General features: G+C 37.9%; 3 protein-coding genes across 7 annotated transcripts; 2 read left to right on the top strand and 1 right to left on the bottom strand.

The window, feature by feature from the left end:
• The first annotated feature begins 8,425 nt into the window (after positions 1-8,425).
• On the top strand, positions 8,426-15,736 carry LOC124409512. Of its 2 annotated transcripts, XM_046887175.1 has the most exons (19): positions 8,429-8,720; positions 10,045-10,267; positions 10,420-10,585; positions 10,662-10,884; positions 10,991-11,276; positions 11,378-11,643; positions 12,344-12,527; positions 12,621-12,860; positions 12,950-13,040; positions 13,170-13,420; positions 13,502-13,676; positions 13,763-14,034; positions 14,151-14,262; positions 14,390-14,476; positions 14,577-14,711; positions 14,784-15,058; positions 15,151-15,275; positions 15,358-15,513; positions 15,607-15,736. In XM_046887175.1, exons 1-19 carry the CDS (start codon positions 8,684-8,686, stop codon positions 15,708-15,710), a joined length of 3,408 nt encoding a protein of 1,135 aa, XP_046743131.1. In that variant the 5' UTR covers positions 8,429-8,683; the 3' UTR covers positions 15,711-15,736. The 2 variants fall into 2 exon arrangements, with proteins under 2 accessions (XP_046743132.1, XP_046743131.1); XM_046887176.1 differs by lacking the exon at positions 15,607-15,736 and having other exon boundaries at positions 8,426-8,720; positions 15,195-15,275; positions 15,358-15,505.
• Positions 15,737-18,921: 3,185 nt separating this feature from the next.
• Positions 18,922-22,513, top strand: LOC124408816 (aspartate--tRNA ligase, cytoplasmic). 2 transcript variants are annotated; one of them, XM_046886037.1, is made up of 12 exons: positions 18,922-19,015; positions 19,803-19,865; positions 19,940-20,024; positions 20,110-20,296; positions 20,393-20,495; positions 20,658-20,976; positions 21,054-21,225; positions 21,337-21,484; positions 21,607-21,796; positions 21,876-21,956; positions 22,038-22,149; positions 22,229-22,513. In XM_046886037.1, exons 1-12 carry the CDS (start codon positions 18,951-18,953, stop codon positions 22,390-22,392), a joined length of 1,689 nt encoding a protein of 562 aa, XP_046741993.1. In that variant the 5' UTR covers positions 18,922-18,950; the 3' UTR covers positions 22,393-22,513. The 2 variants fall into 2 exon arrangements, with proteins under 2 accessions (XP_046741993.1, XP_046741994.1); XM_046886038.1 differs by having other exon boundaries at positions 18,931-18,948.
• Positions 21,093-27,034, bottom strand: LOC124408815 (mediator of RNA polymerase II transcription subunit 16). Of its 3 annotated transcripts, none has more exons than XM_046886034.1 (15): positions 26,951-27,034; positions 26,558-26,704; positions 26,191-26,389; positions 25,833-26,079; positions 25,604-25,759; positions 25,332-25,501; positions 24,921-25,248; positions 24,634-24,841; positions 24,341-24,515; positions 24,104-24,259; positions 23,807-24,020; positions 23,636-23,745; positions 23,418-23,563; positions 22,682-22,805; positions 21,093-21,225 (listed from the first exon to the last, which is right to left on the bottom strand). In XM_046886034.1, the coding sequence occupies exons 1-14, from the start codon at positions 27,007-27,009 to the stop codon at positions 22,682-22,684; spliced, it is 2,439 nt and encodes an 812-aa protein (XP_046741990.1). In that variant the 5' UTR covers positions 27,010-27,034; the 3' UTR covers positions 21,093-21,225. The 3 variants fall into 3 exon arrangements, with proteins under 3 accessions (XP_046741990.1, XP_046741992.1, XP_046741991.1); XM_046886036.1 differs by having other exon boundaries at positions 24,113-24,259; XM_046886035.1 differs by lacking the exon at positions 21,093-21,225 and adding an exon at positions 21,342-22,443 and having other exon boundaries at positions 22,683-22,805.
• Positions 27,035-27,847: the final 813 nt, after the last annotated feature.

Here is a 27,847-nt window from a genome sequence, read left to right as displayed (position 1 = left end):
GACAAAATCGAATTTCCAAGCTAAATAGAATTTCTAATTTCGTATTGTCATGTTTCACGAGGAAAAATCGAGTAGATACTCTACTTTGCAATCGTACTCGATGAATACTAAACAGTGACTATAACTTAATTATAATTCATTCCTGTTCACTTTCGAAGAGTTCACAAACTTTGAAGAGTAATTTTATATAATTTTGTAATATATCTTCTATAATTAATAATTATTGATTATTTCAGGACCATTCATAATTTTTTAAGTATGGAATGAACAAAACAAAGATTCCCAAATCCAGTTGAGGCACGTTCCTACAGCCATAAAAAATCCTGTAAGTAGCCAGGATTTGAAGTTAATTGGAATTATGAATTTCATTAAACACAAAAAGGCAGTGGCAAAAGGAGTAGAAGAGACTAAAAAACAGAATGCGATTCGCTGAATCATTACACAGCATTTACCCTGAGAGCTTTGGGACACTGAATGGAATATGATGATTTGTGTGAAAAACTGAGTGTATTACGTACTTCGGACTACACCGTTGACCCACATCTACTGGTTTATGTAAACTTCGAGTATAATAAATAAAACCTGGCTGCTTTCTTATTTATTTGTGTCCTATTCAAAACACAAGCAGATCCACATCGAATCTATAGGTAGTGAAACGTCATTTCCGCCGATGTTATACACGAAACTTTCAGATACGTAATATTTGTTTGAACCTCAAATGGAGATGTAGAGAAAAGTTCTGAAAACAATGATATATTGTGAAAGTGATAGAAAATCGAAAATTCTGGAATTACTCAAAATCCTGATATCATTCAAAAACTAGGTGTATTTTACTCAGGAGCTATGCCAACCCCGCTCGAGTCTCAGCTGCGATGGGTTGAAAAGAAAAAAAAACGTCTAAGTGCTTGAAAAGAACCAAAATTACCGGACGGCATCAAATTATTCGAATTTGATTAATCGAAAGCTAGGGGTACTTTACTCATGAGCCGAATCATCCCTCTCGTTTCAGCTGCGAGGGGTTGAAAATCAAAATCGACGACTTGATAATTCAAGAGCATCAAATTATTTGAATTCGATTGATCGAAAGCTAGGGGTAATTTACTCGTGAGCCGAATCATCCCTCTCGAGTTTCAGCTGCAAAGGGTTGAAAATAAAAATCGACGACTCAATATTTCAAGAGCACCAAATTATTAGAATTCTATTGCTCGAAAATTAGGGGTACTTCACTCGTAAACCGAATCATCCCTCTCGAGCTTCAGCGACGTGCGGTTGAAAATAAAAATCGACGACTTGATATTTCAAGAGATAAGATTCCCAACATTGTAGAAATCGTCAGTTCGATCAATAATTTTCGTTCTTCTTCAATTCTCAAGGCTAGATATACATAACATACGTTTGTGACATTATCTTGAAAGTTCACAGTCAGTCACCGCCAACTCGGCACCATCCAAAATTTTCGTTTTCTTTCTCGCAGGCTGGCCATCCCCTTTTTAATTTTAAACCGTGAACGGCCGTAAAATGCTTGCACCAACGATGACGATTATGTTTTTTTAAATTAAAAAGGGGATGGCCAGCCTGCGAGAAACAAACGAAAATCTCGAAATTCATGTAATGTCTGATATACGTCATATTAGAATAAAAATAATTGCTTTTGGGGTTATGAGAGCATAGTTGTTAAAATAGTCGGGATAACGAATAAGGAAGCATTTGAACGTGGTCTAAAACAAAACAATGAAAAATTGCCTGTCAGATCAAAAAGTCATTAAAAAATTATATAATCTATTAACGAGTCCAACTGCATGGCGATTATTTTGAGCTTGATGTGAGGAAATTTGTAAGATGCAGAACAGCATGCTTCGTGGGCTACATTTTCATTCCATCAGTCACAAAATAATATGCAATGCGATGGCGATAAGGGGTAAAATGAGTAACAAAATATGAATTATTGTTAATTCTCATACGAACGATTCGAACGAAGACTATGCTGACACGTTTAATGGAATAAAAGCTGCAGGGCCTTCTGCGGTAGCACGGTTGATTTCCATGGAATTGAAAAAGTAATTTTATCACATCGATCTAACTACGATGCCGAATTGTGAATATATTCAGATAGCGGTGATGAAAATATTCTAATTCTTAAACGAGAGTGTGGAAAATTCGACAGCTTCCTTGTACCTACTGTAGTTTTGTTGATGAAGTGTTCGACCTCATTGACGTTAGTTTAAAAAAACATGTTAAATGTACAGAATATGACCACTGTAACATGATATTGACGATGATGTAAGCAGATATGTATATTATGTGGCAAATGTATTTCGCTGTCTACATCATATGACTTGGAAACTTTTGTGCTATGCAAAACAATACTAGATGAGAGCTTTGACCAATACCAAGTGTGACGAGAATTAACGATCGAAGCGGATAAGCCAAAGATCAAACACAGTGGAAAGATCTGAGTGGATAGTATCAACTGTATTGCCAAGTTTAATATAATCATTAACGTAATCAAGGTTGACAGATAAATTTGTTTGAGTCGATCTGCCTGCAAGAAAACCACGTTGCTGCGATGTCAAGTTTTGCGTAAGTAAGGTGTAATCACGATAATTATTGATGTCGAATGAATTACTCTTTTTAAACAACGGAATCATGAAACATTGACTCCAGTTGTCAGGTAAAGACTCAATTTCAAGTGATTTATTAGAAACATTCGTTAAAAGAGAGGCGAGAAACATGATATAATTCTTAACAAGCAATAAAGTATGTACTTTCCTTGAAAGTAGTTAGACTAAAACTATTATCAAAGTTAAAGTTAACTTCCTTAGAGGATAGCTCATTACGCGTGCAAAAACCCTGCTACATTTTTTAGCAAATAAATCAACAATAACATTTGAATTATCTGCATTCTCACTAATGTACTATATATGAAAAGAAGCAACAAGAGTCGTCTACTGAATTAGTATAAATAGATTTAGCACTTTTGCCTGATTTCCTACACCGAGCTCTTTCATTTTTAAACAATACGTAATAATATTCAGACTTAAACATTTTATAGAGTCTATGAATCTTTTTTTTAATTATTGATCGCAGACTTTAGTGCAGAGAACCACTTAAAGAAGTAACTGGGTGAGATACAGATTTTTGGTACACGTTTGTGAATGATACCCAGAATAAATCTACTTAAATCACTAACAAAACTATTGAAAGCTGATTCGTCAGCGTTATCAGGTAACGTTCGATCCATTGAAATACATTGAATCATTCATAATGGCGTAATAATCTGCATTTTTTAAACTGAACGTGGTGTCATCAAAGCTCATTTTCATATTAGAAGAAACAGAAAATGCAAATTCAAGGTCTGAATGGAATTCAAAACAATCACATATACAATTTAGTGAATTATAACATTTAAACTAATCAATCAACAACTAAATCAATAATATTACCCCTTGAACTCCTAACACCATTAAGTTGTCTTAAGCTATACATTGAACAAAAGTCGAAACCATAGGAACCAGTGATTCGAACTTCCACATGATTTTGGTAACCTTGAGCATATGATGAATTACCTTTGCGTAACCATTTAAAACCCGGAATGTTAAAATCACCAACCAATAAAAGGTTTTCGAATCCAACGCTAGATGCAAAATCAGACATGGAATTAGCATTTCTAACAAAGTAATTCGGAACATAATCGGATGATAAATCAAAATATACTTTCGTAGAGTTATCTGTGAGTGGAATATTGATTTAGTTCAGATTCCTGTTAGTTGCAACCAGAACTTTTCATAATTAAGAGGCCTAACTACCCACAATCCACAGAACTAATGTATCCCTCGTGATATGCAACCACAGGAACCAATTACGTTACAGTTAACAAACCAAAAGTATCACAAATTCAATTAAGGGGGCACATCCGAGTAGATGGCTAGAAAAGTAGGCAAATTTTGAGAATTTTTATCTAAAAAACTGCTCATTCCATCGTTTTTTTTTTTATTTCAAAGTTTATACATTCAGGTATATTCAGTGATTTTTTCATCAAAATTTATGCACCCGTAGCGTTGTTGCAGTGGTCGGCGTAAAACATCTTCCATACTGACACGGTTTGCAGTGCCTAGGATTTTGGACAGTCGGTTGATCTAAATTAAAAAATTCGAACGGGATCTTGAAATATAATATATTGAGCCGTTCGCTGCGTGGGAATTCTTTTTTTTTTTTTTATTACTTACGAATCGGTGAACGTTTCGACTTTAACGTTCGTTTTCTAATAATTGATTGAAAAAATAAATAATTGAATTAAAAAAAACCGATATGCAGCGAATGTGCCAAAATGTACAAAAAATTGTGTCCGAATTTGGTAAACATTGGTCGCGTCGTTTTCGAGATATCCTAGACACGGACTCGGAAACGTTGTTTCGAGATAATCGAGTTTAAAGTTAGACGAATCGGCGACAATTTCTACAACTCTTTGGATTTCATCATGCAATTTATACACAATATTCTTCATACTTCAAACTATCAGAAACGTGAATAAAAAGAAAGTCGACTTTTAAAACATTTCACTTGGATATCTTTATACCTTTATATCTTTATACTCTCGAGGATTAATGAAACAGTCGTAAATTTTTCGAAAATAATTAAGAAGAAAAACCTAATTTATCTTCTTATACTCCAACTATATCGGTTTAACACAGGTATATGCAGTACATTATATACACATACGTATGTCTAATATACCTATACATTATTTCCCCTTGTAGCGAGATCCAATTTTCGCGTCCTACCCACGGAAAATTTGAATCTTCGAATCATTTTCTACCGAATTTAATTTACTCGTAACACTCGAGTTCCTCTTTCGCTCCGTCCGTAAATTATTATATACATACATATTATATCTATAAAGCATATACATATATATGTATACATACACATATACAGTTGACACAATTATAAATTCAAATTATATACTCGTTATTGCGTCTTACACTATATACACTTCGTACATAGTGTATATATATATATATATATATAGTTATGCAAAAAGCGCGCGCCACACAGACACACACACAGAAATTATCACGTTTACGGCATCGTCGAAACTGAGCTGCAGCGAACTTTTTATGTACCTACATTACTCTCATCAGAATTTCACCGATACCCTTATAATTCTGAATAATTCGAAGTAAAGTATTAAAACTTTCCTTCGATATTGTTTTTGTTTCTTTCTTTTATATCCAGCGATCAACGAACAGGTATTATTATAATTATTTTAATAATAATAATAATTATTATTATTATTATTGTTATTACTACTACGACTACTGCTGCTGCTGCTAAGTTTTGAAAATAAAAGACTGTTTGGATGTGCTATGTGAATCGTCAGCATGCAGCGAGGTTTGAGAGTCCATTCATTAAATTACAGGGAATTCACGCGACGCTAAATATTCAGAAGAGAACGTCGCGCGGTTTTGCTTCCGATTTGAAATTGTCAGGATAAAAATTTCATTTCCTCGAGTTGGCGGGAAAAACCTGCAGCAGCGGCAATATGGAAAAGAGTAGGCGAGGAATCAAAACTACGTGGCAAGCATTTTACAGGCGACCAGGACTCGGTCCTCCCTTCGACCCTCATATATCTCATCTTATACTTATAATATCTAAAGGAACTTGCAAGCATTTTTTTAACTTGCAAGCATTTTTTTAGAGAACATGACAAATTAAGGGGGGCACTCCCTATAGAGGCTTCAAAAAATGCATTGTTTTTTTTTTATCACCTAAATTTCTAGTTTGAAACCTGTGTAATATGATCTTACGATCTAGTAATTTTCGTCAATTCTAAAAAATGACGTCCCGAGAGCCTTTGAACCCCGATCGGTAACAAACCGACCGAAAAGAGGCCCGTAAGTCACGTAGAGAGGAGATCGATGGGCAAAATAAGTATTACGGGGAAACTGAAGGACTACTATATGGTGCTGGGATAGCTGACCAGTCGGTAAGTCACAGAATAACGCCATTATCTCGAAATTGTTTTTTTTTTCAATTAGTTGAAAATCGGTGTACACGATTAGTCAAAAACTGTTTGACCGATCAAGCTCATATTTGGCACATATTTTTATCATACTTATGTCCAATAGATAAACCTAAGACCGACTAAAAATTATCAATATAAAAATACTTTTGCATGGGTGTAGGTTTGAAATTTTTTCCGAAACATCAACGTTTTTGTTCTGAGGCCTCACCTTTAGCCAATAATCATTATTTTTTTTAAATATTATTAGTTCATCAAGCGACCGCATGTATACACTAATCAATTTTTTTTTGCACAGACTGTTTCCGATAATCCTACGAGGAGCTCGAGTGTACACCGCATTCGGACTCCCTTTCGGACAGCCTCACGTTATATTTTCACCATTTTTCACTTTGTTTAAGCAAAACGAAAAAATCATTTTGAAAACTTATGACCCTGAATAAATACATACATTCCTTGCCTTCAAAAAAAAAAATTATAAAAATCGACTAAGTTTGGCATTCTATAGGGATTGCCTCGATTGAGATAAAAAGAATGACAGTAGAAAGTAGAAATTTAGTTTAATTCTTTTTCACCGGTCAATTTCAATTCTTCTTTAAAAGAACGAGTGAAAAGAAATATTCTAAGTATTACGATTAGTACTTTTCCAATTCGATGGAGACTTTATACACAACGTTTTGATTGATTTGAATATAATCTCAGCTTCATCGATGTATGTACATACGTATGTACAAGCGTATATAATTGAGTCGATTTCAAATCAATTGAATCTATTTTTATAGTCCAAATGTGGGGGATTCCATGTCAACTCGACCAATGATTATCCTTCACCATTTTTGATTTGCTTCAGGGTTTTTCATACGGTTTTCCGGTCACAAAGAAGCACTTCTTATTTTTTTTTAGATTTTTGCCTACGAATTTTAATTTTTTAGGATTATTCAAACGTATATAAAAATTGGTATTTTGTAAAAAAAAATTTCAAATATCTTATTTTTCATTCCGATCACTTCGACACTCGTTCCATGATGGGACGACCAATCTTCTATTTTTTTCTACCACCTTAAACATTTTGCGCAAACAAAACACCATGTTTCAACGCTTCGAAAGTTCTCAAGAAGTACCAAAAATTCCGTGTCCTTGGGGCAAAAGATTTAGAATTGAAAACAGAATTTTTGGTACTTTTTTGAAAACTTTCGAAGCGTTGAAGCATGGTGTTTTGTTTGCTCGAAATGTTTGAAGTGCTAGAACAAAATAGAAGAAAAAATCGATGCATCATGGGACGACTGTCAGAATGATCGGGATAAAATAAAATCAGTTTTTGAGAATATTTGAGATTTAAAAAAAATGCCAATTCTTAGATAGGTTTGAATAATCCTGAAAAATGAACGGTCCTGGGAAAATATCTGAATAAATTAAGAAGTAATTTTTTCTGACCGAAAACCCGTATGAAACCTCCTGAAGCAAATCAAAAATGGTGAGAGAAAATCATTGGTAAAGTTGACATGGAGGTCCCCGCATATATTCCGTTCTGCCCGATGAGACATAAATATTTACAATCGAAGTATTGTAACTGAATAGTTCTGCTATGTAGAAAAAAACAATAACAATATAAGAAGAGAGTAAGTAAAAAGGTATTTAGTATTCCCGGTTACAATTAAATATGAATCAGAGAACTGTTGCTATACTTTTTTCTCTCGGTTTACCTACCGTCAATGGTGTCAATCAAGTTTGATAAATATTTTCCACCGATCATCGATCAATCGATTAAGATCTCGCATACACGGGCAACCGGGCAATCAGGAATGCATCACAAGTTGCATACAAATAGGTGCGAAGCGATGCACACATGAACAATGAGGAGTTCGCTAAATGTGCCTGTGACGAGCGCCGGACTTGAAAATTGATAAATTCTGCACAAAATTGTCTGTCTTTTTCTCTCAGAAGTAGAAAATCCTAAAAATTAGATATCAACATGGAAGTATGATGACTTGATCGATTGTAAGACACGTAGAAACAAAGTATCCGTAACAAGAAAATGCCTTGTTTGGAAAAAGAAACCTTCAAAGCGTTCAATCTTAATCAACGTATATCAACCGCACTGATTCAAATATCGCGAATCTTTTGAGTAGCGCTAAAATTTCATCAGTATTTAAAACTCCTTTAAACCTAAAATTGGTCATTTTGAATCAGTTTATCAGATTTTTCGTTGCAGATTCGATCAACACCTGTATCTCGGAAAACGAACGTCAATCACCCTTAGCAACAAAATCCAACGCTGAAAAAATGGCTGAGATTTCGATCGCAATGTATAATAACACCAAGGCAAAGCACTGAGCGCCGAGAGCCTAAATACCCACGTCATCGCCCCCCACCATCATGGGGGGGGGGGGCTGAAAGTCAAGAGCTGGTACCCAGCGATCACTTCGAGGCGAAAGTGCAACGTTCTATTCACCGCGTGGATTATCTTAGACAGTTAACGGATGCGGATGCAGTCTGCAGTATGTTGAAATCATTGTTGGTCTTTGAAACCGAAGAGAACATTGAGAGAATAACAATTGCGTGCTCATCGACATAAGGATATTTGTAAAAACCTTCAGATTGTTATTTCCACATATAATGAGAAAGTTTAATCCGCATGTATCGTTTTATTCTCGTTATTGAATGAGAATGTGGTGGTTCTTCGTTTTAATCGTTCACGGTGAGTTTTATTATATTACACGAAATTTTACTACGTCTTTTCATGTACTTTCTATATCGACCTTGAAAGAATAATGTGTGGATGTGTGCAGTACATTTATAAGTATCCAGTTCAGAAGAAAGTTGCCTGCATGTAAATATGGAATAGAAATTCGTGGAAATAGACGTGACTAATTCAAGTTTATAAAACTTGAGGTTCAAATTAATCAACTTATTCGATTATGTTGAAAAAAAAGGTTTTCATTTTACAATTTCCGTGTATTTATTTATAATTGTGAATTAGAATACATTTTATGCAGACACGCGACATGTCTTGTTTAATCATTGAAATCACCGTATACTGTGTTAGCGCTTATTTCAAACTACATGAGGCATTCCACGCCAACTCAGTAAAAGGTTGACCATGGCATTCTTTAATACACAAATATACACAAATCCTTATTCCACGCAAACGCATTACACTACGTTTGATTGAATATGTGTGTATATATATTTAATACAAAAAATAATGTAAGATTGTTCAACGTCCATTATGTTACGACTCAAGAAAGCAACAGGAAAATATGTAAGTATGTAAAGCTTTCCAAAGTACGACTTAAGGTTATAGTTGAACAATAATTCATTTTTATACGCGATTTGTACGATTGACTTCGGATCACTTCGTTTCCCCTCTGTCTGTCTGTAAAAACTTCAAACTTCTAAGTCAATGCAATCAAAGTATACAGCCATTTATGTCAGATATTGTGATATTCGCAAAGTCACAATCTATATGGTACTTCTCGTTGACCTAGAATCATGAAATTTGGAGAGAAACAAGATCTCACAGCACAAGTAAAGGAAAAAAATCGAAAATAGTACATTTGTAGTTACATCAGATGACGAAAATAATTAGGTTTATACGGAATCCTCAGAGCCCGAGTTCTACTCGCATTCGTCCGGTTTTTCCCTTGGTGCATAAAAATGAACTTGGGTAAGATGGGTTCAAAAATTCATAGGGTAAAGAGGAATGATTGAAAAAATTTGAACATATTTTTGAAAGGTTTTCACGGTCATACTAATATCAGAAAAATCCTTGATGCAATTCAAAAATGACTTGGTCAACTGTTTACTGAGTTGATGTTGAATGACCCAAATAAAGAAAATCACTGCAGAGCAATAAATTTTGTCCAAAGTGAATTGATATCTTGTAGGCTGCAGTCGAAGCAAATCAATCAAAGCCAATTATGTTATATTCTACCAGTGATTACAATAAATTATCGAGTTATAAGAAAAAGGGAATTGATTTTCCGGACCCCTTTATTAGTTTTTCCTAAAATACTTCACAGCGACGGCGGTGAATGGCTTGAGATTGGCAGCTTACATATCGTCGGGAGGTCTTCACGGTGAAATTCGGTTCGAACCGGCGGCTAAAAACGCGGTTAGAATACGTCTGGCCCTTCAAACAACCCTCCAATACCCGGACCAACAATGGCTCTGGTCTGTGACAAAATTCCCGGTGGATTATACGCTGGTCGAGGGAAGATGCGATCCAAAACACATGGGAGAAACGTAAAGAAAACTAAATACACACCATCATATAAAATCACAATTGACATAGGATAATACAAACAGAGCATTGGGCCCAAACTTGTGATACACACATCATTATTTCCCACGAGTTTTAATTGCTTCCCTTTTCGCATCTCCACATCATCCTCCAGAGTCATCGACCTGACAGAGATCCTCGGGCCGCTGGATATGCCAGGAAACGAGACTGCGGTTATAGAAGTACCAGAGCTTAGTTTGACCGGGATAAAGGGTCTATGGGGCAAGGGTTTACTTCTGCAAGACATATTAAGCACGAGAGTGATATGCGCTTCCATAACGGTGAGTATAAGTTAAGCATGATTCGAGGAAGAAAGATATGAACTATTGAACGTCGATGAAATTTCTTCGCTTACAGGTATCGGATAAAAACGAAGAAAAATTGTCCGAAGCTCGTTTCCACGGGCCTGTCGCGGGCAGCATATGGTTCAGGTGGCTGCGTGGTCATCCCGGGGACAATTCGACCGATGCGATAATTTACACGGACCTTTATCATGTTTCTCAGCACAAAACTGCGCCTCAAGACTTCACGGAACATCAATGGAAGATATACGTCACCGACATCTTCGATTCTGAGAAAGGTGAATTTGAGTCGTACTTTAAATCAGCAGCTGTTAAAAATTGCTCCACGAAATTTTCATTTCTAATGTCTTTCTTCCGGTCATGCAAATCTGTCCGACGATATAGAAGACGGTGTCGACAACTGTAATATTCTGCAGACGTTATTTGACCCGAAAAATTCTGAACCTGGAAAATCTGTCGGAGACATTGATTCCCGTTTGGGAAAAGTGAAGGTGGCCACCGATTATCAGAAGAAATTGAAAACGGCTTATCGAGACCCCGAACTGGGTCTATTGCCTACCGATTTCTTGGGGCCTCACAGACTCCTGTACATCGTGATATTTCACCCGACACACGACGACTCGTTTTTGGCATGTGCCAAGATCAGACATCGCAGACAAATTACCGCCAAGTGAGTTATGCCTATTTCTATGATTACCATGTACCGCAATTATTCCCACGTTTTTATACCATGCTTATATCTTTGTGTTTTGAATCAATGAAATTTTCTAGAGCCCTGATAAACTCGAACGGTATCAAAGGCGAGGTGACGTTAGTCCAGGAATCTCCTTTCAATCCAACCTGGGTGAACGTATCCTTGTCACCGGTTAACGATCTAGCAACGAGGCTGAGATACGCGACTAAAATAGCCTCATACAAAATACACAACTTGCCACAAAAGCCGTTCGGCAATCTTGTCAGTGGTGAAAACCCTTGTCTTTCAACGGATAGCGTATTCGACCCGTTGAAAATTCACAGCAACAACACACCACCGGCAGGTAAATCGGTTTTGAAACCTGAAAATATATTTTCTGTCGCCAACTAGACTGCTTCGTAGTTTTCATGAACACTAGTGCTTAAAAGTAGACTCATGCTTGTAAAAACTACACAATATTCTGTCATTTTCTTTCACAACATGGGCATTGAAAAGTCCACTTTTTGTGGCAGTTTTCGTTCCGTAAAGTGACGCTTTATACGGCAGCGAACAAAGTTGCGGAATAAAGTCTTTATTCCGCAGTTTTGATGCGCAGTTCGAAGTGCGCATCCCAAACTGCCGAATAAAGTAGCTTCGTCGAACAGATCGCGACATAACCTCACTCTTCGTTTTGCTTTTCAATGCCCATACCGTAAAAAATATTGTATGTGGCATGCCCGTAAACCGTTTTTTGACTCCGATAATTTCACTACTCGCTTCGGGCTCGCCTTCAGCTCGTCCTGAAATCTTTATCCTTGCCAAAAAAACAGCCGGTTTACGGGCATGCCACATAAATAGCTATTGTGGTATGTATACGCATATCGGGAGTTCTTGACTCGTGTAAGTTTCGCACTCGCCTTCGGCTTGTGTAGCACTTTTCGCTACTCAAGAAATCCATATTTTATGCATACTTGCCACTAAGATAACTATTGACTATTTCCGTGTTTATAAAATCAAAACTCAACCATACTTTTTGTATCTAATTAAAAATTACAAAACCTTAGGATTGGGAACCCAAGATCAATACGCAGTCGGTGATATTTCTGGTAAGCTTCAAGGACGAAAGGAAGGTTTTTACCATAATAACATTGTCGCAAATAGCGCCGAATTGAGCGGAATTTATTGGGACACGTATCTACCTCTGTCTGGGATTCACAGTGTCGTGCACAGATCGCTGGTTCTTCACAAGTGAGTGAATTGATTAGTAGTATAAGAAACAAAAAAAAGCCTGAATTTTTTTTTTCTTGAGCCCACTAAACCGGTCGAGGAATCAATGCACAGGTATAACGAAACGGACAATACCGGTGTATTTCCATGGGTATGTGGCAACCTAATGCATCACCTGCCCAACAACGCTGGACAAGTGCAAATTTTCACCGCCGAAGTTGTATTCAGATATCCGATCGTTGGGAGGATAATATTCAGACAACCGAAGCACGACTCCCTAATGGACACGACAGTAATAATCGAAAATTTGGTACACGCAGACGGTAGTTCGCTCAACAATTCAGCCGGTCACAGGTGACGACCCATTTTATAATTTTCCGACTTTTTTTCTTCCAAGAGAAATATGAACTGAAAATCATCCAGTTATTTTGCAACTCGTACAGATGGATGGTGCACGAAAATCCTCCAGGAAAAGATTACTATAACTGGACAGCGCGATGTTTGAGCGCAGGTAGTGCTTACAATCCGCACAAGGTTCGTTCCAATCACTAATTAATTTACGCACTGAATTGAGACGAAATGGTCAATACTGATGTGGACATTATTTATAAACACAAGTAGAAGAATACTCATTTGGCTAACCACTTTCCCTACGGCCTGCAGGTTTATTGGGACCCCGATCATCCGGAATGGTGTTCAGGGAGCCAAGTAACGCTCTGTCGTCTGGGCGACATGTCGCGACACGATACGCTTCAAATTGCTGGAGGAAAGAAGCTCGGACCAAAACTTACTCGAAAATTATTTACCGATCCGATGCTACCTCTGACCGGATCAACGAGCATTCTGGGCAAGAGTTTAGTGATTTACGACGATCACGGACCCGTTGCTCGAGGAGAAAGATTGGCCTGTTCGATGTGAGTATTCAGAACTTCATTCCCATATTGAGTAAGTCAAAGCACACATCGAACTTAATGTCTTTTTTGTACTGGTATTAGAATCAGCGCGGTCTACAGACGAAAAGCTGTCGCCAGAGATTGGTTTGCTAACGGTGAAGTAACGCGAGCGAAAGGAAAGTTGGAATTCATACAGCAAACGGAATACGATGTAACTGACGTTGAGGTCAGCCTAGAAGGACTGGTCGGCCAGATGAGCAAGTACCATATTCATATGGTAAACGTGAAAACGACATTGACTCGTTTATGACATTATCATTTCTCCAACTTCATCCTCCGAAACTAAACTCTTTTCCTCGACAGACACCGGTCGAAATTGACCTGGAATTTCCCTGTGAAGCTACTTCGCTGTACGGCCAGTGGAATCCTTTAAAAATTAACGATAGCGAACTGCCTCTGCCTGCCGAAGGAACTGCAGATCAGTACAAGATGGGAGATCTGAGTGGAAAATTTGGCACGTTGGATAGTCGAAAGAGGTACAACACTGTCTACAACGATTCTTCGCTCCCACTCTTCGGACTCGATAGCATCTTGGGACGAAGCATCGTTATACACAAAAAGGAAAGAAACCTGAGGTAATTGCCCATAACAATTTTCAAAAACAAGGAGATGTTCTCGAAGGAATGATAATTTCTTAAAGTTATAACTTTCAACACCAGAGTCTCTGTCATTGTTCGATCTCAAATTGCAGGTGGGCCTGCTCCACAATCGAAAGAGGATATTCGCCTTCCGAAGCCAGAGAATTGAGGGCTATTGCCTCATTCCATCATCCGCAGGGGTTCGCCTACGGATATATCAGAATGGTAGGAATTCATTATCAAAAATCGTCATTATGTATGACCAATGTTCGACAAATCAAAATTAATTATCGAAGTACGAATAATAATCATCTTCTCAGGCAGCTAACATGTTACATTTTAATTTTTGCAGACCCAGCTGGTGTACAGAGATAACAGCAAAAGCGAGACAATTATAGAAGTTAATCTTCGTCATCCTGGGAAATACGATCGCAACGTGGTAAGTCCACTACCTATCACCCTGCATGATAAAGATTACAACCACATCAACCATCACAAGAAAATTTTTGCAAAGCGCTAATATTCATTCTTCGATTCAGACAAGAAATCACAACTGGGCAATATTCGTGAACCCTGTAGGAGTCGATGCGACGGTCAAAGTACCGGCAACGAGATGCGTGGCTGGTGGTTACATATGGAATCCTTACTTTACACAGCTCGCAGATCCGTTGAATGTGAGCCAATGAACTAATTACCGTACCGAATATAGCTCGTTGTTTCAATTTCTGATTTTAAACCAATTACAGGAAGACCTTTACAGACAAGAGTGCGGACATGATTTACCGTTGCGCTGCCACGTTGGAGACATTTCAGCGAGGGTAGGACCCATCGACATCGGCGTGAACCGTCAGGTTTTCACGGACCCGAATTTCCCCCTAGAAGGTGCCGAAACCGCGATGGGAAGGTCAATCGTGATAATGGGCAAAGACTTTGGCAGGGACAGGTTCGCCTGTGCGAATATCGAGCCTGACAACGACATCGTCAAGTACGTCAATATAAGGAAACCACCGAGATTCGTTGTGTGAGTATGTTTGATTCGAAAATGGGTAATTGCCTTCCACTTGGGGTTTCAAGAAAGTGCCTTGTATCGAACGATTTTTCTTACACTCCCAGAGCGCAGTTCATAGAGGATGTAAGGGAACTTATGGGGATTCCGGAATGGATGCTTTCAGTGGACAGCAGGAAGACAAAAACCCTACACAGCGGAGGATGCATCCAATTTCTGATGCATTTCAAGGGTAAAAGAAGTTACTGCTGAATTCTTGCATCAAGAATTTCGCAAAAACTATACCACAACTAAACTTCTTTTTCGTTCTTCAGGACCGATTGCCAATAAACTTGAGCTGGACTTTAGCAAGATCATGTCGACTGGAAAACTGGCGGCACCAAGCCTAGCGATACCAGGTTTCGTTCCGACAAAACGAAGTAAGACTCTTGGATATCGCCAGTGCGGAGTTCGGGATCCAAACGACAAAAGTAATTAGTGACAATTGGAATTCACAATGTTTGAATAATGTTTCGGTTAGAAATTTTTCTCATTTAAAAATGCATTCTTTAAATATGTTCTAGGTTTCACCCTGTTCCAGTTCGGTTCAGCCGCGGTGCAACCAGTTCCTCAATTAAAAATAGTATTAGGCTTATGTGGCATCGTAGTTTGCGGCTACCTGATGTAATTATCAAAAGTAATTATTAAGAAAAAAAATCGCCGGTTCATAGTTTGGCATTTTGTGTTAAGCCTCAATAAGGAGCACGTTGTAAATATAATATGTAAATCTAAATATGTAACCAAATAAAAATCGAATTACGTAAAGAATATATCGACACGAAGATATCATTATTCTCGGTTACTTCAATATGAGAGATTTACCGGATAGCAAAGTGATAACGGATGTCACTGCAAGAATAACAATTAATAGCGTTTGCAGTATTTTGCCGCATTTTTTCCTGCATGTTCAATACGTGAATTTCAAGAATCCAAATCCATGAATTGAACAGAACAGCAGTGAAATTCCAGTGTTTTAATCTGTATCAAGAAACTCGGGTAGAGTCTTTGGCCTATGCGGGGAAAATATTATCACATATTTCTCCCCTTTCACGATTAACTGCAAAATTCGAGCTTCTTGCGAAGCTTTATTTAAATGCGTCAGCAAACGGAGCGCTGAGATATATAATCGTTAGTTCGCACAAGAATTTTTGTCGTTTTCAGATCGCCTTCTTCTTCTTCTTCTTTTGCCTTTTGGCTACTTCAAAAACTGTATACATGCCAAAGTACTCTTCGGGTTTCCTCTCCCAGGAAAATGTTGTAATTATTTTTAATTTATTATGTTTTAGTTTTATGAAAAAAAAAAAAAAATTATTCTCGATTCATCGATTATACAGGCCGTCTCGTTTTAATCAATCCAGTGAAATATCTCGAAAACGGAAAGTATGAGTGAAAACTGTTTCAGACAAAAGTTGTCGGGTTCAAAGGGGGAAAGATGAGAATTCCTGATTTTCCGTAAGTGGACCCGAAAAAGTCAGGTAAAGATCAACTTGGTTTTTTTGAATAGTACAGTATATTGTTTTCATCGGCATCTGAACGGGCATCAAATTCTACACCAAAAAATACTTGGATACTCAACCACCTAAACTCGACCGATGATGAGAATATGAGATACGAGCCGGTCAAGTTGCTACGAAAGGTTCCTATCGTACTTGTTTGCATGATAGGAGTCAACCATAGACACCATAGTAGTCTTTCGTTTTTCTGACACGTATGTATAAGTGAATTCCGTGGAATGTATTCCCGAAGACGAGAGAATGCTTTTCAAATGTTTTCTGACGAAATCATTCCTTATTCAAAAGTGTTGTGGGTGATACAGCAACGGCAGCTCACAGTAAAGTAGGTTCAATAGAGAGTTATGAAAAAAGCGGTTTTAACTGGCCATGAACCAGCCCTCGAACTTCCTGTCCTGACATTGCGAGTTCCAAGTTCACAGAGAGAATAATATGGAATTTAATTGAATGTCGAATTACAAAATCAGTCAATAATTAAAGAAAGTTTACGGAACAAAGAAACATTACTATCTAATTCGAATTTCAAACTACAAATGCAGATTCGTGATTGACGATTCAAAAGCCCTTGGATACAATATGACATGAAAATATTACCGTTTTTTTTATTTTGAACCACTACAATGGATCTGCCATTATAAATTTGGTAATTCTGATCGTGGATTGTCGGTTATCCAAAAAACCTCCGCCTACTAATTTTTACCAAAATCCGAATATTTTTATTCTTAGATTTTAACCCACCATATTGGATTCGCTATTTTGGATTTTACAAATCTGACCCCAGATTCATGATCAGCGACCCCAAAAACTTCAGGGCACCAATTTCTATTCAAATCCGTTGATCCATTCTCAGGATATCATTTTTATTTCATTTTTTTGAAATTCGTTACGCACATAATTCAAAAAGTACGGAACCGATCGAAGCCAAAATCTAATCAGTTCTAAGTTTGGAGAAGCTGCGTCGATTGAGACCAAAATAATTGAAATCCATTCATTCGTTCTTGATATATCGTCGGACAAAAAATTGAACACATACATACGTTGTGTACCTACATACAACTCAAGTTTTCATTTTCGGGGTGATAACAATAACTTTCTTTTTTCACCGAAAACGGAAAAACGGGAAGTTAAAAATCATTATAAAATTTATTCCGTGACAGCGGACGCACGTATTCACCACTCAGAACGTCAGTATGGCTGCCGCTGAAACGACGACGATGGTATTTTGATTGTTGAACGATTCACAGCCCTTAGATATCACTAAAATCCATTTCACCCACGACAAAACAGCAGCGCGAATAGGTTAATTGCAAATCCGTTGTTGATTAAGCTCTATTTACTGAGATTTTACACCGTAAAAATACAGTGAAGTAAGATGGCGCCACCATTAATTTTTGTCACGGAGTAAGAGTTTTCGGCTCGGCGTTGAGCACAAATCGTGCACGGTCTTACATACATGCCTCAACGCATGTCTGGAAATTCTGGAATCTCCTATCTGGGAACACACGATAATGTTTGTGGTTAGTGAGGGCAACTTTGGTTTTTAGCGGGGCTACTAGTTGTCGCTGCGGCTCTAATACCCAAATGTACATAACCTCAATACTGATTTAAACAGTCTTTAGCCCCGGTGGGGCAATCAGACCTTAGAGCATATACAGTATATGCTCTAAGAGTCAGACCTGGTTATAGCGCAGAACCTTGCAATCTCCAAACTGTACTGCAAAGACAAAATCTTCACATAAAATTAACATGAAATATGCCTGATATAGATGAATTAATCACCGAGAAATTACAAAATAATATGGGACCGGTTCTTAGCAATCTTTCGTGATGCTAAGAAAAAAGAAAATGCCTGTGAAGAAATATTTTCAGTAATATTGCGGCAGTACACAACTTTTTTTGATAAAAGGTTCATTTTGATCGGTTCTCGACAAGGTTCGTTGGATTATTTAATCTGTTTTAAAACACGCAATGTCACATTTTTCTACACTGCATTACCGACGATTTGTGACCGCTGTTCTGCACACCACTTCACGCCGCACTACCAACAGCCCCATCATTGCACTAAGTCGATTGTAAATGATACTTTATACCGTGCCTGTATGCAAGCCGTGGCACAAATAATACACGACGCCATTATTGTTTACATTCTGGCTCTACGTCACGTGAGACCCCTAGCGGAGAGCTCGGGGACTTCGATAAAACAATCACAGAGCCTTACACGGGGACTCACTTGGACTCACTTACACATATTATACAGTGTGGGGACAAGGGAGTATAGCGGTTAGACCTCTTAACATTCTTACCAATTCTTACACCGTGTATGTGCGCGAATTGAGAGCACTCACCATCACCCCGGTATGTATGTTATATTTACTTGCGATAAGCTACTATTACAAAAGAAAATCGCTAATAAACCTGTAAGATAAAATTAAGTCGTAAATTAAGTGCCCCGAAAAGATCCCTGATTAGCATATCATACCGCTAAAGACCGTCGTATAAATTCGAGGTTATAACTATACTTGCCGCGTTCTGAAATAACATTAATTATTGCAGCATCTCGGTAGACAGATTATTCAAAGTCGGTTGCCGGACAGTGCTTTTCAAATAATCTAGTTCCAAAGTTCGATGTGATTTGTTCGTGCAACCTTAATGAACGGCTGGCACGCTATTTTTCCCATACACAGCTGTTTTTAGCTCCTGAAAGTTCGGTGAACCTGCTAACAACGTGTGTACTGACAATCCGTGACACTATTGTGTTTTATCAGAGTTAAAATTGTTCACGCAATTTGCAGGAAGTAGTCACTTAGTAAAACTTGTTCATAACAATACTATCAAAGTAATTAAAAATAATTCTCCGCACTACCTCCGTCAACAAGTCCACTATTATGTAGTATTTATGAGCATTTGTGCTTAAAAGTTGACGCACTAGTGCTTATAAAAACTACATAATATTCTCGTTTTTAATAAGGCGTAGCACAGAAAATAAGATTCGTGTCATGTGCACATATAGGGTCTTCTGAATTCGTGTGAGTTTCGCACTTTCCTTTGGCTCGTGCGGTACTTTATATTTTTTGTCAAAACCCTTTTATATGCGCAGTTGCCACAAAAATTACTATTCTGTTGCAGCATTTACATCTGCACACAGAATTGTCCATTCGTTCGTCAATATCTCTACCATCGAAGTAACAGAGCATTCACATTTTTTCCAGATACAGTTTTCCCTATCATAGAAAAATGGGCGGTAACAAGCCAGAGGAAGCTGCTCGCGAAGGGTAAGGATTACTAATTCAATCATTTGCACAAGTAATAGCACTACTCTCCTTATTCAAGCTTTATTAAATTTTAGAGAGGATGCCTCAAAGAAGGCTCTCAAAAAGCAGCAAAAAGATGCAAAAAAGGCAGCTGCTAAGGCTGAGCGGCAAGCACAGCTAGTAAGAAAATTATACTTGTAGTTAGAGTACTTTACCTGGATTTATCTGATAAGCAATAATTCAAACTGTTATTTGCTACAACTAGCAATCAGTGCAGCAAGATGCTGGAAATGAGGAGGATATCTCTGTCGGAAAATATGGGCAGCCAGCTATGATTCAGAGTGTAGATAAACACGGGGACAGAAAGTTTACTCATGTCCAAGATCTGAATCCCAGTGTCGCTGGTCAGATTGTCTGGCTCAGAGGTCGATTGCACACAAGCAGAGCTAAGGGTAGATACTTATGTTTCTCAATTAAGAAGCAAAGGTACTTCAGTACAATTTCAAACTGATTCGTTTTATATTTTATTTTCTCCACCCTTTCCACAGGAAAACAGTGTTTTTTAATACTCAGAGAGCAGTCCTACACCGTTCAAGGACTCATCGCAGTGAATGACGAAATCAGTAAGCAAATGGTCAAGTTTGCATCAAAGTAAGCCTGATTTATCACAATGGGATAGGATAGGTATTGGCGCTTGCGACATTCAGACGAACAAAAGTTTTATGTGCATGCTGCTTTTTGCTTCGCACCGAGTGTTCTATATGGAGAATACATCATTGGGACTGATTTCTTTGCACGAATTTCTCCTTTCAGCATTACCAAGGAGTCCATAATCGATGTCGAAGCGACGGTGAAGACTGTAGCTAAAATTGAGTCCTGCACTCAGAAAGATGTAGAACTCCACATCAAGCAGATATTCACCGTCAGTGCCGCTAAGGCTCAGCTGCCTCTCCTGATTGAAGACGCCTCCAGGCCTGTCAAGGCGGAAGAATCTGAAGGACTAAACATAAAGGTGAATCAAGACACTCGTCTGGACAACCGAATTTTGGATCTGCGTACCCCAGCCAATCAGGCTATCTTCAGAGTCGAAGCTGGGGTCTGCAAGCTGTTCAGAGATGTATTAACTAAAAAGGTTCGTACACTTTTTCACAAACTTTGCAACAAGTCATGAATCATTCTCTGAGTATGAGGTTTCATATGATTTTTTAGGGGTTTGTTGAAATTCATACGCCAAAGATCATATCAGCTGCCAGCGAAGGTGGAGCCAATGTTTTCACTGTCTCGTACTTCAAAGGATCTGCATATTTGGCTCAGTCACCTCAGCTCTACAAGCAGATGGCCATTGCCGCTGATTTTGACAAGGTGTTCACCGTCGGAGCTGGTAACGAATTCATTTTCACTGAATAAAAAGTTGTGCATTTGACAAATTTTTTCAAACAATCAGCAATGCAACAAAGGTAATCAGGAAATGCACATTAATTTTCATTCACAGTTTTCCGAGCAGAGGATTCGAACACCCATAGACATTTGACCGAGTTTGTGGGACTAGATTTAGAAATGGCATTCAAATATCATTATCACGAGGTGGTCGAAACTATCGGCCAAATGTTCACCGAGATATTCAAAGGACTTCGTGACCAGTTAGTAACACAGACTTGAAAGAGTTCTTATTTTGTGTGACAACAGTTTTTCGAATAATTAAAGCAATTCATGAAACTACTGAATTATTTTTTATTTATTTTTTTTTTTTTCAATTCTATAGATACGCCGCCGAAATTAAAGCCGTCAGCGAACAATTCCCTGTGGAGCCGTTCACTTTTCTAGATCCTCCACTCAGATTGGAATTTCATCAGGCAATAAGTTTGCTAGCAGAGGCCGGTGTCACAATCGGTCCAGAGGACGATTTGTCAACTCCGGATGAAAAATTACTGGGAAAACTCGTCAAGGCGAAAGTAAGAAGGGCATTTTGGGAAACGAATAAACACTATTTTCATACCACAACTGACAACGAATGTAATTTTAAATTCACAGTACGACACGGACTTTTACATACTCGATAAATATCCGCTCGCTGTCAGGCCATTCTACACCATGCCAGACCCGAGAAATAACGTAAGCGAACATCTGCACAACATGTAAAATATTATTCACAATATTCAAACTGCTTTATTTTCATTCACAATGATATTCTAGGGGGCCTCGAATTCTTACGACATGTTCATGCGCGGTGAGGAAATTCTTTCGGGTGCTCAACGTATTCATGATCCCGATTTTCTCATTGAAAGAGCGAAAGTCCATAACATAGGTAAACCTGTATCCTCTTTTTTGGACAGAGAATTGCAACAGCTGTCTTTTCATTCAATAAAAAATTCATTAATTCGCAGATATCGAGAAGATAAAGGCCTACATAGATGCGTTCAGATTCGGCTGCCCGCCTCACGCTGGCGGCGGTATAGGAATGGAACGCGTTGTGATGCTTTACCTCGGCTTGGACAATATTCGAAAAACGTCGATGTTCCCACGCGACCCCAAGCGCATAACGCCCTAGGCGGTATGAAGAATCATATTTCATGCAACACCGAACCTTCGCCATACCTGTGCGAATCATGGATTAATTATAAATGTAAAGCAAGACCGATTGATTTTAGTAAAAATAGTATTGTTGACTATACAAGTTCCATTATACTTCAAGAAATTTTTGATGTGAAAACCTAACAATTAGGTAGTTTTTAATACATTCTACACAAATATTTACATCAGAATGAATAAAAATAATTTGCTAAATTTGATCAGTGGTACAATTTCTCGTCAGGAATAATCAAAAACTTTTTTGCCACTTATTGAGACATTCGGCGAATTCGCCACAGTCCTCCGCATCTACAAGTCCGCGCCCATCTCTGATCCCAGGCCCGAATCGCCGCAGTTCTCATCATATTTTGTACTTGAGCTTTTCCCCCACACCTGGGAAACAATTTAATCTAATGGTATTATCGATGAACGCGTAACGCGCATCTGAGTGTCACCTATGGAGAGTAGAGGTAAGAAGGACTATATCATATGGGTTTTCAACTGGAAAATCGTCTGTCAAAGAGCAAGAAATAGTGGTTCAATAATAAGTCACAATTCTGGATGCAGTATGGAGGTATGAACGTACCTGTACCCTCCATATACATATAGATTAATACGATTAGAGTTTCGGCTGTAAAAAGTTGCACTTTTTTAATTGAAAATTTCATTACAAATTTTACTCTGCAAATAAATATTCTAATGCTAAATTTCAAATTTTTTAGCGATAAATTTTTTAAATAAAACAAATAACTTCACAAAATTGGGGCTTGAGAATTTTTTAATAAGTTTTTAAAAACAGCGCCTTCAAAAGCCGATATCTATCCTTCTCCGTTTAATTCTGTCCTGCTTCAATAATTCTTGGTGCTTTCTTTTAAACTCGTCCGCTTTGTTACAGTAACGCCGTTTCATATGTACTCTACTATATCGACACTTTCTGTACACAGAGATGGTCCTCCGTACTCTTACCCTCCGCAGTATCTCCTTTTTTTGACACAGATCACTTACCTCGAGCATTGTTTCACCAGAAGAGGTTGCTTTCCAAGATATAAGTGACGAATGCTGTCCAATACTTGACCAGTGTGCATGCAGCCTTCAATTGGATTCAACTCCGGTACAAACACCAGTAGCTCAGGTTCGACGCCGAATTCTAACTGGAATTGAGGGATGGAAATTATTTGATTGAAAATATTAAAAGGGATCTGTAAACCGAATTGAAAATTCACCTGAAGAGGAAGATTGTGACAAAATAGCATGGGTGTTGCTATAGCGGTGATGCTGCTCGCTTGGTGGAGTTGCGGTATCATTATTTGGTTTGGTAAATGACAACATTCGTCTGAAAACACACATGATAAATTTATTCGTGAAAGAGATCGCATCAGGCATCTGAGACCCACCGATTAGTCCTTCGTCGATTTGCTGCTGCTGATTTTCTCCATTGAGTTGAACCAACCGAGAGAGTAATCTGAACAGCAGCGGCAGCGCATCGAGATTGTCTGTGTTTCGAAGGAAAACAGGTAAACACGACGGACGTAGTAAGCCCCATATCCGAATAATTACGAGCAGCTCACGAAGATTGTTCAACGCTTTATAGTCCTTGAGAAGTTCGTACTGAAAAATAAAAATAACAAATTGATGATCTCAATCAACTCGTGGAAACTCTTGCCAAACGTCGATGAGAAAATCATTATTACAATACCAACCCCGCCAGATTTGAGCTGTGTACGTTGTTCCGGTAATCGAGCAAGGAGATTCAGAGCCATGTCGGCGACCCATTGAATTAGTTGCTGCAGTGATTGTAAAGTGCTTGGCTCCACCGTGAATTCCTTTGGATCCAAATGGAACATCACCTGACGAACGAAAATTGGATTCAGGGCATTTGAAGGTGTTGAGAAAAAATTGATTAGTAAAACGTGAAGATTTTTTTGTACCTTATCGACATCTGTAATAGGTTCTGTAATAACTGCTGCTAGACTCTCGGCTGGCCCTTTGTCATGAGAAATCAAAGCTGACGGTCTTAGCAGAGACTTAAACGCTGTCGCTACCGAATGAATCATTAGGAGAGATGACAGATCTGCTGCTTTGGACTGACCAGCTGATAACATTCTGCAATAAAGGCAACAAATAATATTCCAATAAACTATTAAATAGTATTTTCAGTCTCTTGTAGTTGAGAGTAGGAAATATTAAGCTAACAATCTGTCAAAACATATTAAGCACAAACCTGAAGAGACAAGTCTTAATGCAAAGGAATTGAACATAGTAGAATTGTTGGATCGGGGCTGGCTGTCTGTTGTACGATAAGTCAAGGCGTTCGCACAGGGTTTCAATCATCGAGGATCTTAGACAGAGAAGTAAATCCAAGCAATCGAGTCCGGTGACGAGGCAATACTCTAGCATTGTACAAGCGTAACCCAGTGTCATTGAAGGACCTGAAATAACGATGTCAAACATTAGTTATCCCTGGTTTTTATACATGGAGATAGCAATAATTATCCTTTCCATCCTTACCACCATCCAAAAGTAGTCTGTAAAGGTAGAGTGTGCCTTGGGTGTCAATAACGAGAAGAATTCCACCTAGCCACGAGATATCGATATGAGATATAGAGAGTGTAAGCCTTTGGAATTTGTTGCTCGGCTCATCCTGTCGCCAAGGCATGTTCAAAGATGTTAAGGCGATTTCTTTCAGACAGTCTCGATTGAGATAATGTATGGAGGAATCTGCCAAGGCAATAATCACACAACTGGGTGGTGGCAACGTCGTAACGATTGCCAGTTTAGTTGTAGTTAGGGCTACCACAGGAGATTTGCATTGGTACTGAGACTGATTCTGCCAAACCTGTTGACGATTTTTATCAATTACCTCTTGTAACTCTGAATTTAACAAAAAAGTTTATCCAACACACAGAACTTCATACTTACAACAGTTTTGAATGACTCGAGGGTTTTTGGTTGAAAAAGTTTATGCACAGTTTGAGATTTCTCCCTGAGCTCCCAGACTTCGACAAGCCCTCCATTGTCTCCATTCGCAGCGACAATCAAAGAATCAGCATCCTCTCGGACCACAAATTTCAAGTGAGTTACTTTTGTGTCTTTAATAGGAAATACGAAAAGATTTTTAAAAAAAACTTTGTGATCGGAATCATAAGGTTATCGATATGTAACATCTTATAATTAGAAAAAAAAATGCTTACACATGTTATCCTGGATGACGCTATCATGTAGAAAAAAACTAGGAAGCGCCTGCGAAGTGATGTAACATTTTTCATCAGTTTTTCTAACGGATACTCTGTAGCATCTAATCGGTAGTGCAACACTACCGCTGCTCACCGCCACTAGATAGTGTCCATCTGTTAGAAGGAGAGACTGAATTAAAGTGTCCAGTTGAAGGAAATTGTTCACTTCTTCCCAATAGATGCTTACTTTTACCGTAACAAATGTCCACGGCAGTTATTCTGTGCCGCGTACTTCCGAGGCTTTCTGTCGCAAAACAAATTTGGCTTGGGGAATCTTTCGATATCATTACGGCTCCGACCATCCCTGTAGTTGAAACAACTAAGACTCCTTCGGCTGCGCGCCCACCAAACTGCCTTACCGAGGGGGCGAATCTCAGGTGGTTGAATTTGTCATTGTAGTAAATGCTGTCTTTCTTTTCGGCAACTAGCCCGATCTAGGCATTGATGAAGAAACATAGACTAATTGTTACGAGCATTGAGTATGCAGCTTTAGTAGTACGATAAGAAAACAAAATTTGTTCCCATATTGGGATTAATTGCTTCACCTTTTTGCCATTGTGAAACCAGGCGGTGCTGAGAATATGTTCTCCAGGAAAACACGCAGACCCAATCAGCATCCAATCATTCAGTATGTGATCCTTGAAAGTCCATAACTGAATGTTTCCCGATTCATCGGCAACGACCAATTTATCACCTGGCAAATCCCACTCTAGGGCAGTGATGTTGGTTTTATTTGACAATACTCTACGACAAATAAAAATTAGGAATATCAGAAAGACCTGTTGAGATTGTGATTGAAATTAAAAAAAATCCTATTCTACTATTTTCCAATCTGTTTGCAGTTTTAAATGACTTGTTAGGGAATAAAATTTCAAAATTATGGCATCAATTGTCGATAATATTGACACTAACTTATGGGAATGCCATGGCATATTCAAGTCGCAAATGTAAACATGAGAGCCCCAGGTTCTTCCGTTGAAATCATCCAATTCAGTCGTTGTTGTAAAAGCAGCAACATTACGGCTGGATAATGAACACAACGAGTGTCCATCGCAAAACCTACAATGAAAGTTCACAGCATCAAATTACTATTATATTAGATACTTTTTTAGATGATTCAAGAAAATACATCAACAATATATTTGGATTTTTTGAATCAGGGACTTCAAAGGGATCTGCAGGTGAATATTAAATAATGAGAAAATGAATTAATGCAGCAAAACCCGGATAATTAATGTTGTAAACAAGGTACGAAAAACGTACGTAACCAAAAAATTAGTTAGAGATTCAAATTGATGTACGAACCTCTCGGAACTGAGGCTAGATTTGACATTTCTTCTATTAACGGCATATATAAGATCCATTTTATTTTGATAAATAAATATTGCAATGACGTAAAATTCACATAATTGTAATTGATAGAGAAGTGCGACGCTCACAAACCGTCAAAACTGTACCATGCAGAGCGAAAATGATAAATCGACCGTGTTTCTTCCTTACCAACCGAGGAAAGTTGGTTTTTATACATACCTGGGCTACGCTTGCATAGAATTGTTCATAACAGCGCGAGATTTTGTTGAAAATCCAATTCACAATTAGACTTACAGATTAGTCCAGGAATGGAAGAGCTGTTTATTATAAATTATAGTTATGAAAAAAAAAACAAAGGTAAATTGTAGTCTCCAATAAATACGGTAAAAACTTTCTTGCCTTTCTTATTATGGTAGAAATGAGTCGTTTTCAATTGCACAGTAAAACTTAAAATTTATCTATGAATTCTATTGTAAAGCTAGCTAGTATAGATGTGTTTAAAAAATTCTGTTTAATTAATACATAACTTTTCTTATACTGGAATGAATTCGCCACAGCTCAGTTGTACTGGAGCTTGCATTGAATGTACATTTCTGTTTAACATATCTTAATTTCAATTACATATATGTACGAACGTTATTAACATTCAAGGTATAGTCATTCCTAATTTACGTTCTACAATTTTATATTTTTCACAATAATAAATTGCATGCTATGTTTACTTCCATACATACACAGAATAAATATTTGTTCTACTCTTGCGAGTTTTCCGAATAAGAATTGTAAATTTGTTCAACTACTTCTTTTCCGATATCTAAAACCACAGTTCGAATAAATGCAACTGCAATTTCATTAAATATTCGTAGGCTGAGAGTAATCTATAACACATGT

The sequence above is a fragment of the Diprion similis genome, chromosome 8 (assembly GCF_021155765.1).
Source record: "Diprion similis isolate iyDipSimi1 chromosome 8, iyDipSimi1.1, whole genome shotgun sequence".
NCBI lineage: Eukaryota > Metazoa > Arthropoda > Insecta > Hymenoptera > Diprionidae > Diprion > Diprion similis.
The sequence above is the reverse complement of the archived record's forward strand: the minus strand, read 5'-3'. Positions and strand labels throughout refer to the sequence as shown.

Bases quoted from the DNA above. Each gene is read 5' to 3' on its own strand.
- LOC124409512 (XM_046887175.1), top strand. From the start codon at position 8,684: ATGAGAATGTGGTGGTTCTTCGTTTTAATCGTTCACG. The intron at 14,477-14,576 runs GTAAGTCCACTA...TCTTCGATTCAG, and splicing joins GGAAATACGATCGCAACGTG to ACAAGAAATCACAACTGGGC. The intron at 15,514-15,606 runs GTAATTAGTGAC...AATATGTTCTAG, and splicing joins TCGGGATCCAAACGACAAAA to GTTTCACCCTGTTCCAGTTC.
- LOC124408816 (XM_046886037.1), top strand. From the start codon at position 18,951: ATGTATGTTATATTTACTTGCGATAAGCTACTATTACAAAAGAAAATC. The intron at 19,866-19,939 runs GTAAGGATTACT...ATTAAATTTTAG, and splicing joins GAGGAAGCTGCTCGCGAAGG to AGAGGATGCCTCAAAGAAGG. The intron at 21,485-21,606 runs GTTAGTAACACA...TCAATTCTATAG, and splicing joins TTCAAAGGACTTCGTGACCA to ATACGCCGCCGAAATTAAAG.
- LOC124408815 (XM_046886034.1), bottom strand. From the start codon at position 27,009: ATGGATCTTATATATGCCGTTAATAGAAGAAATGTCAAATCTAGCCTC. The intron at 25,249-25,331 runs GTAAGTATGAAG...AATCGTCAACAG, and splicing joins TCGAGTCATTCAAAACTGTT to GTTTGGCAGAATCAGTCTCA. The intron at 24,842-24,920 runs GTAAGGATGGAA...TCGTTATTTCAG, and splicing joins CAGACTACTTTTGGATGGTG to GTCCTTCAATGACACTGGGT.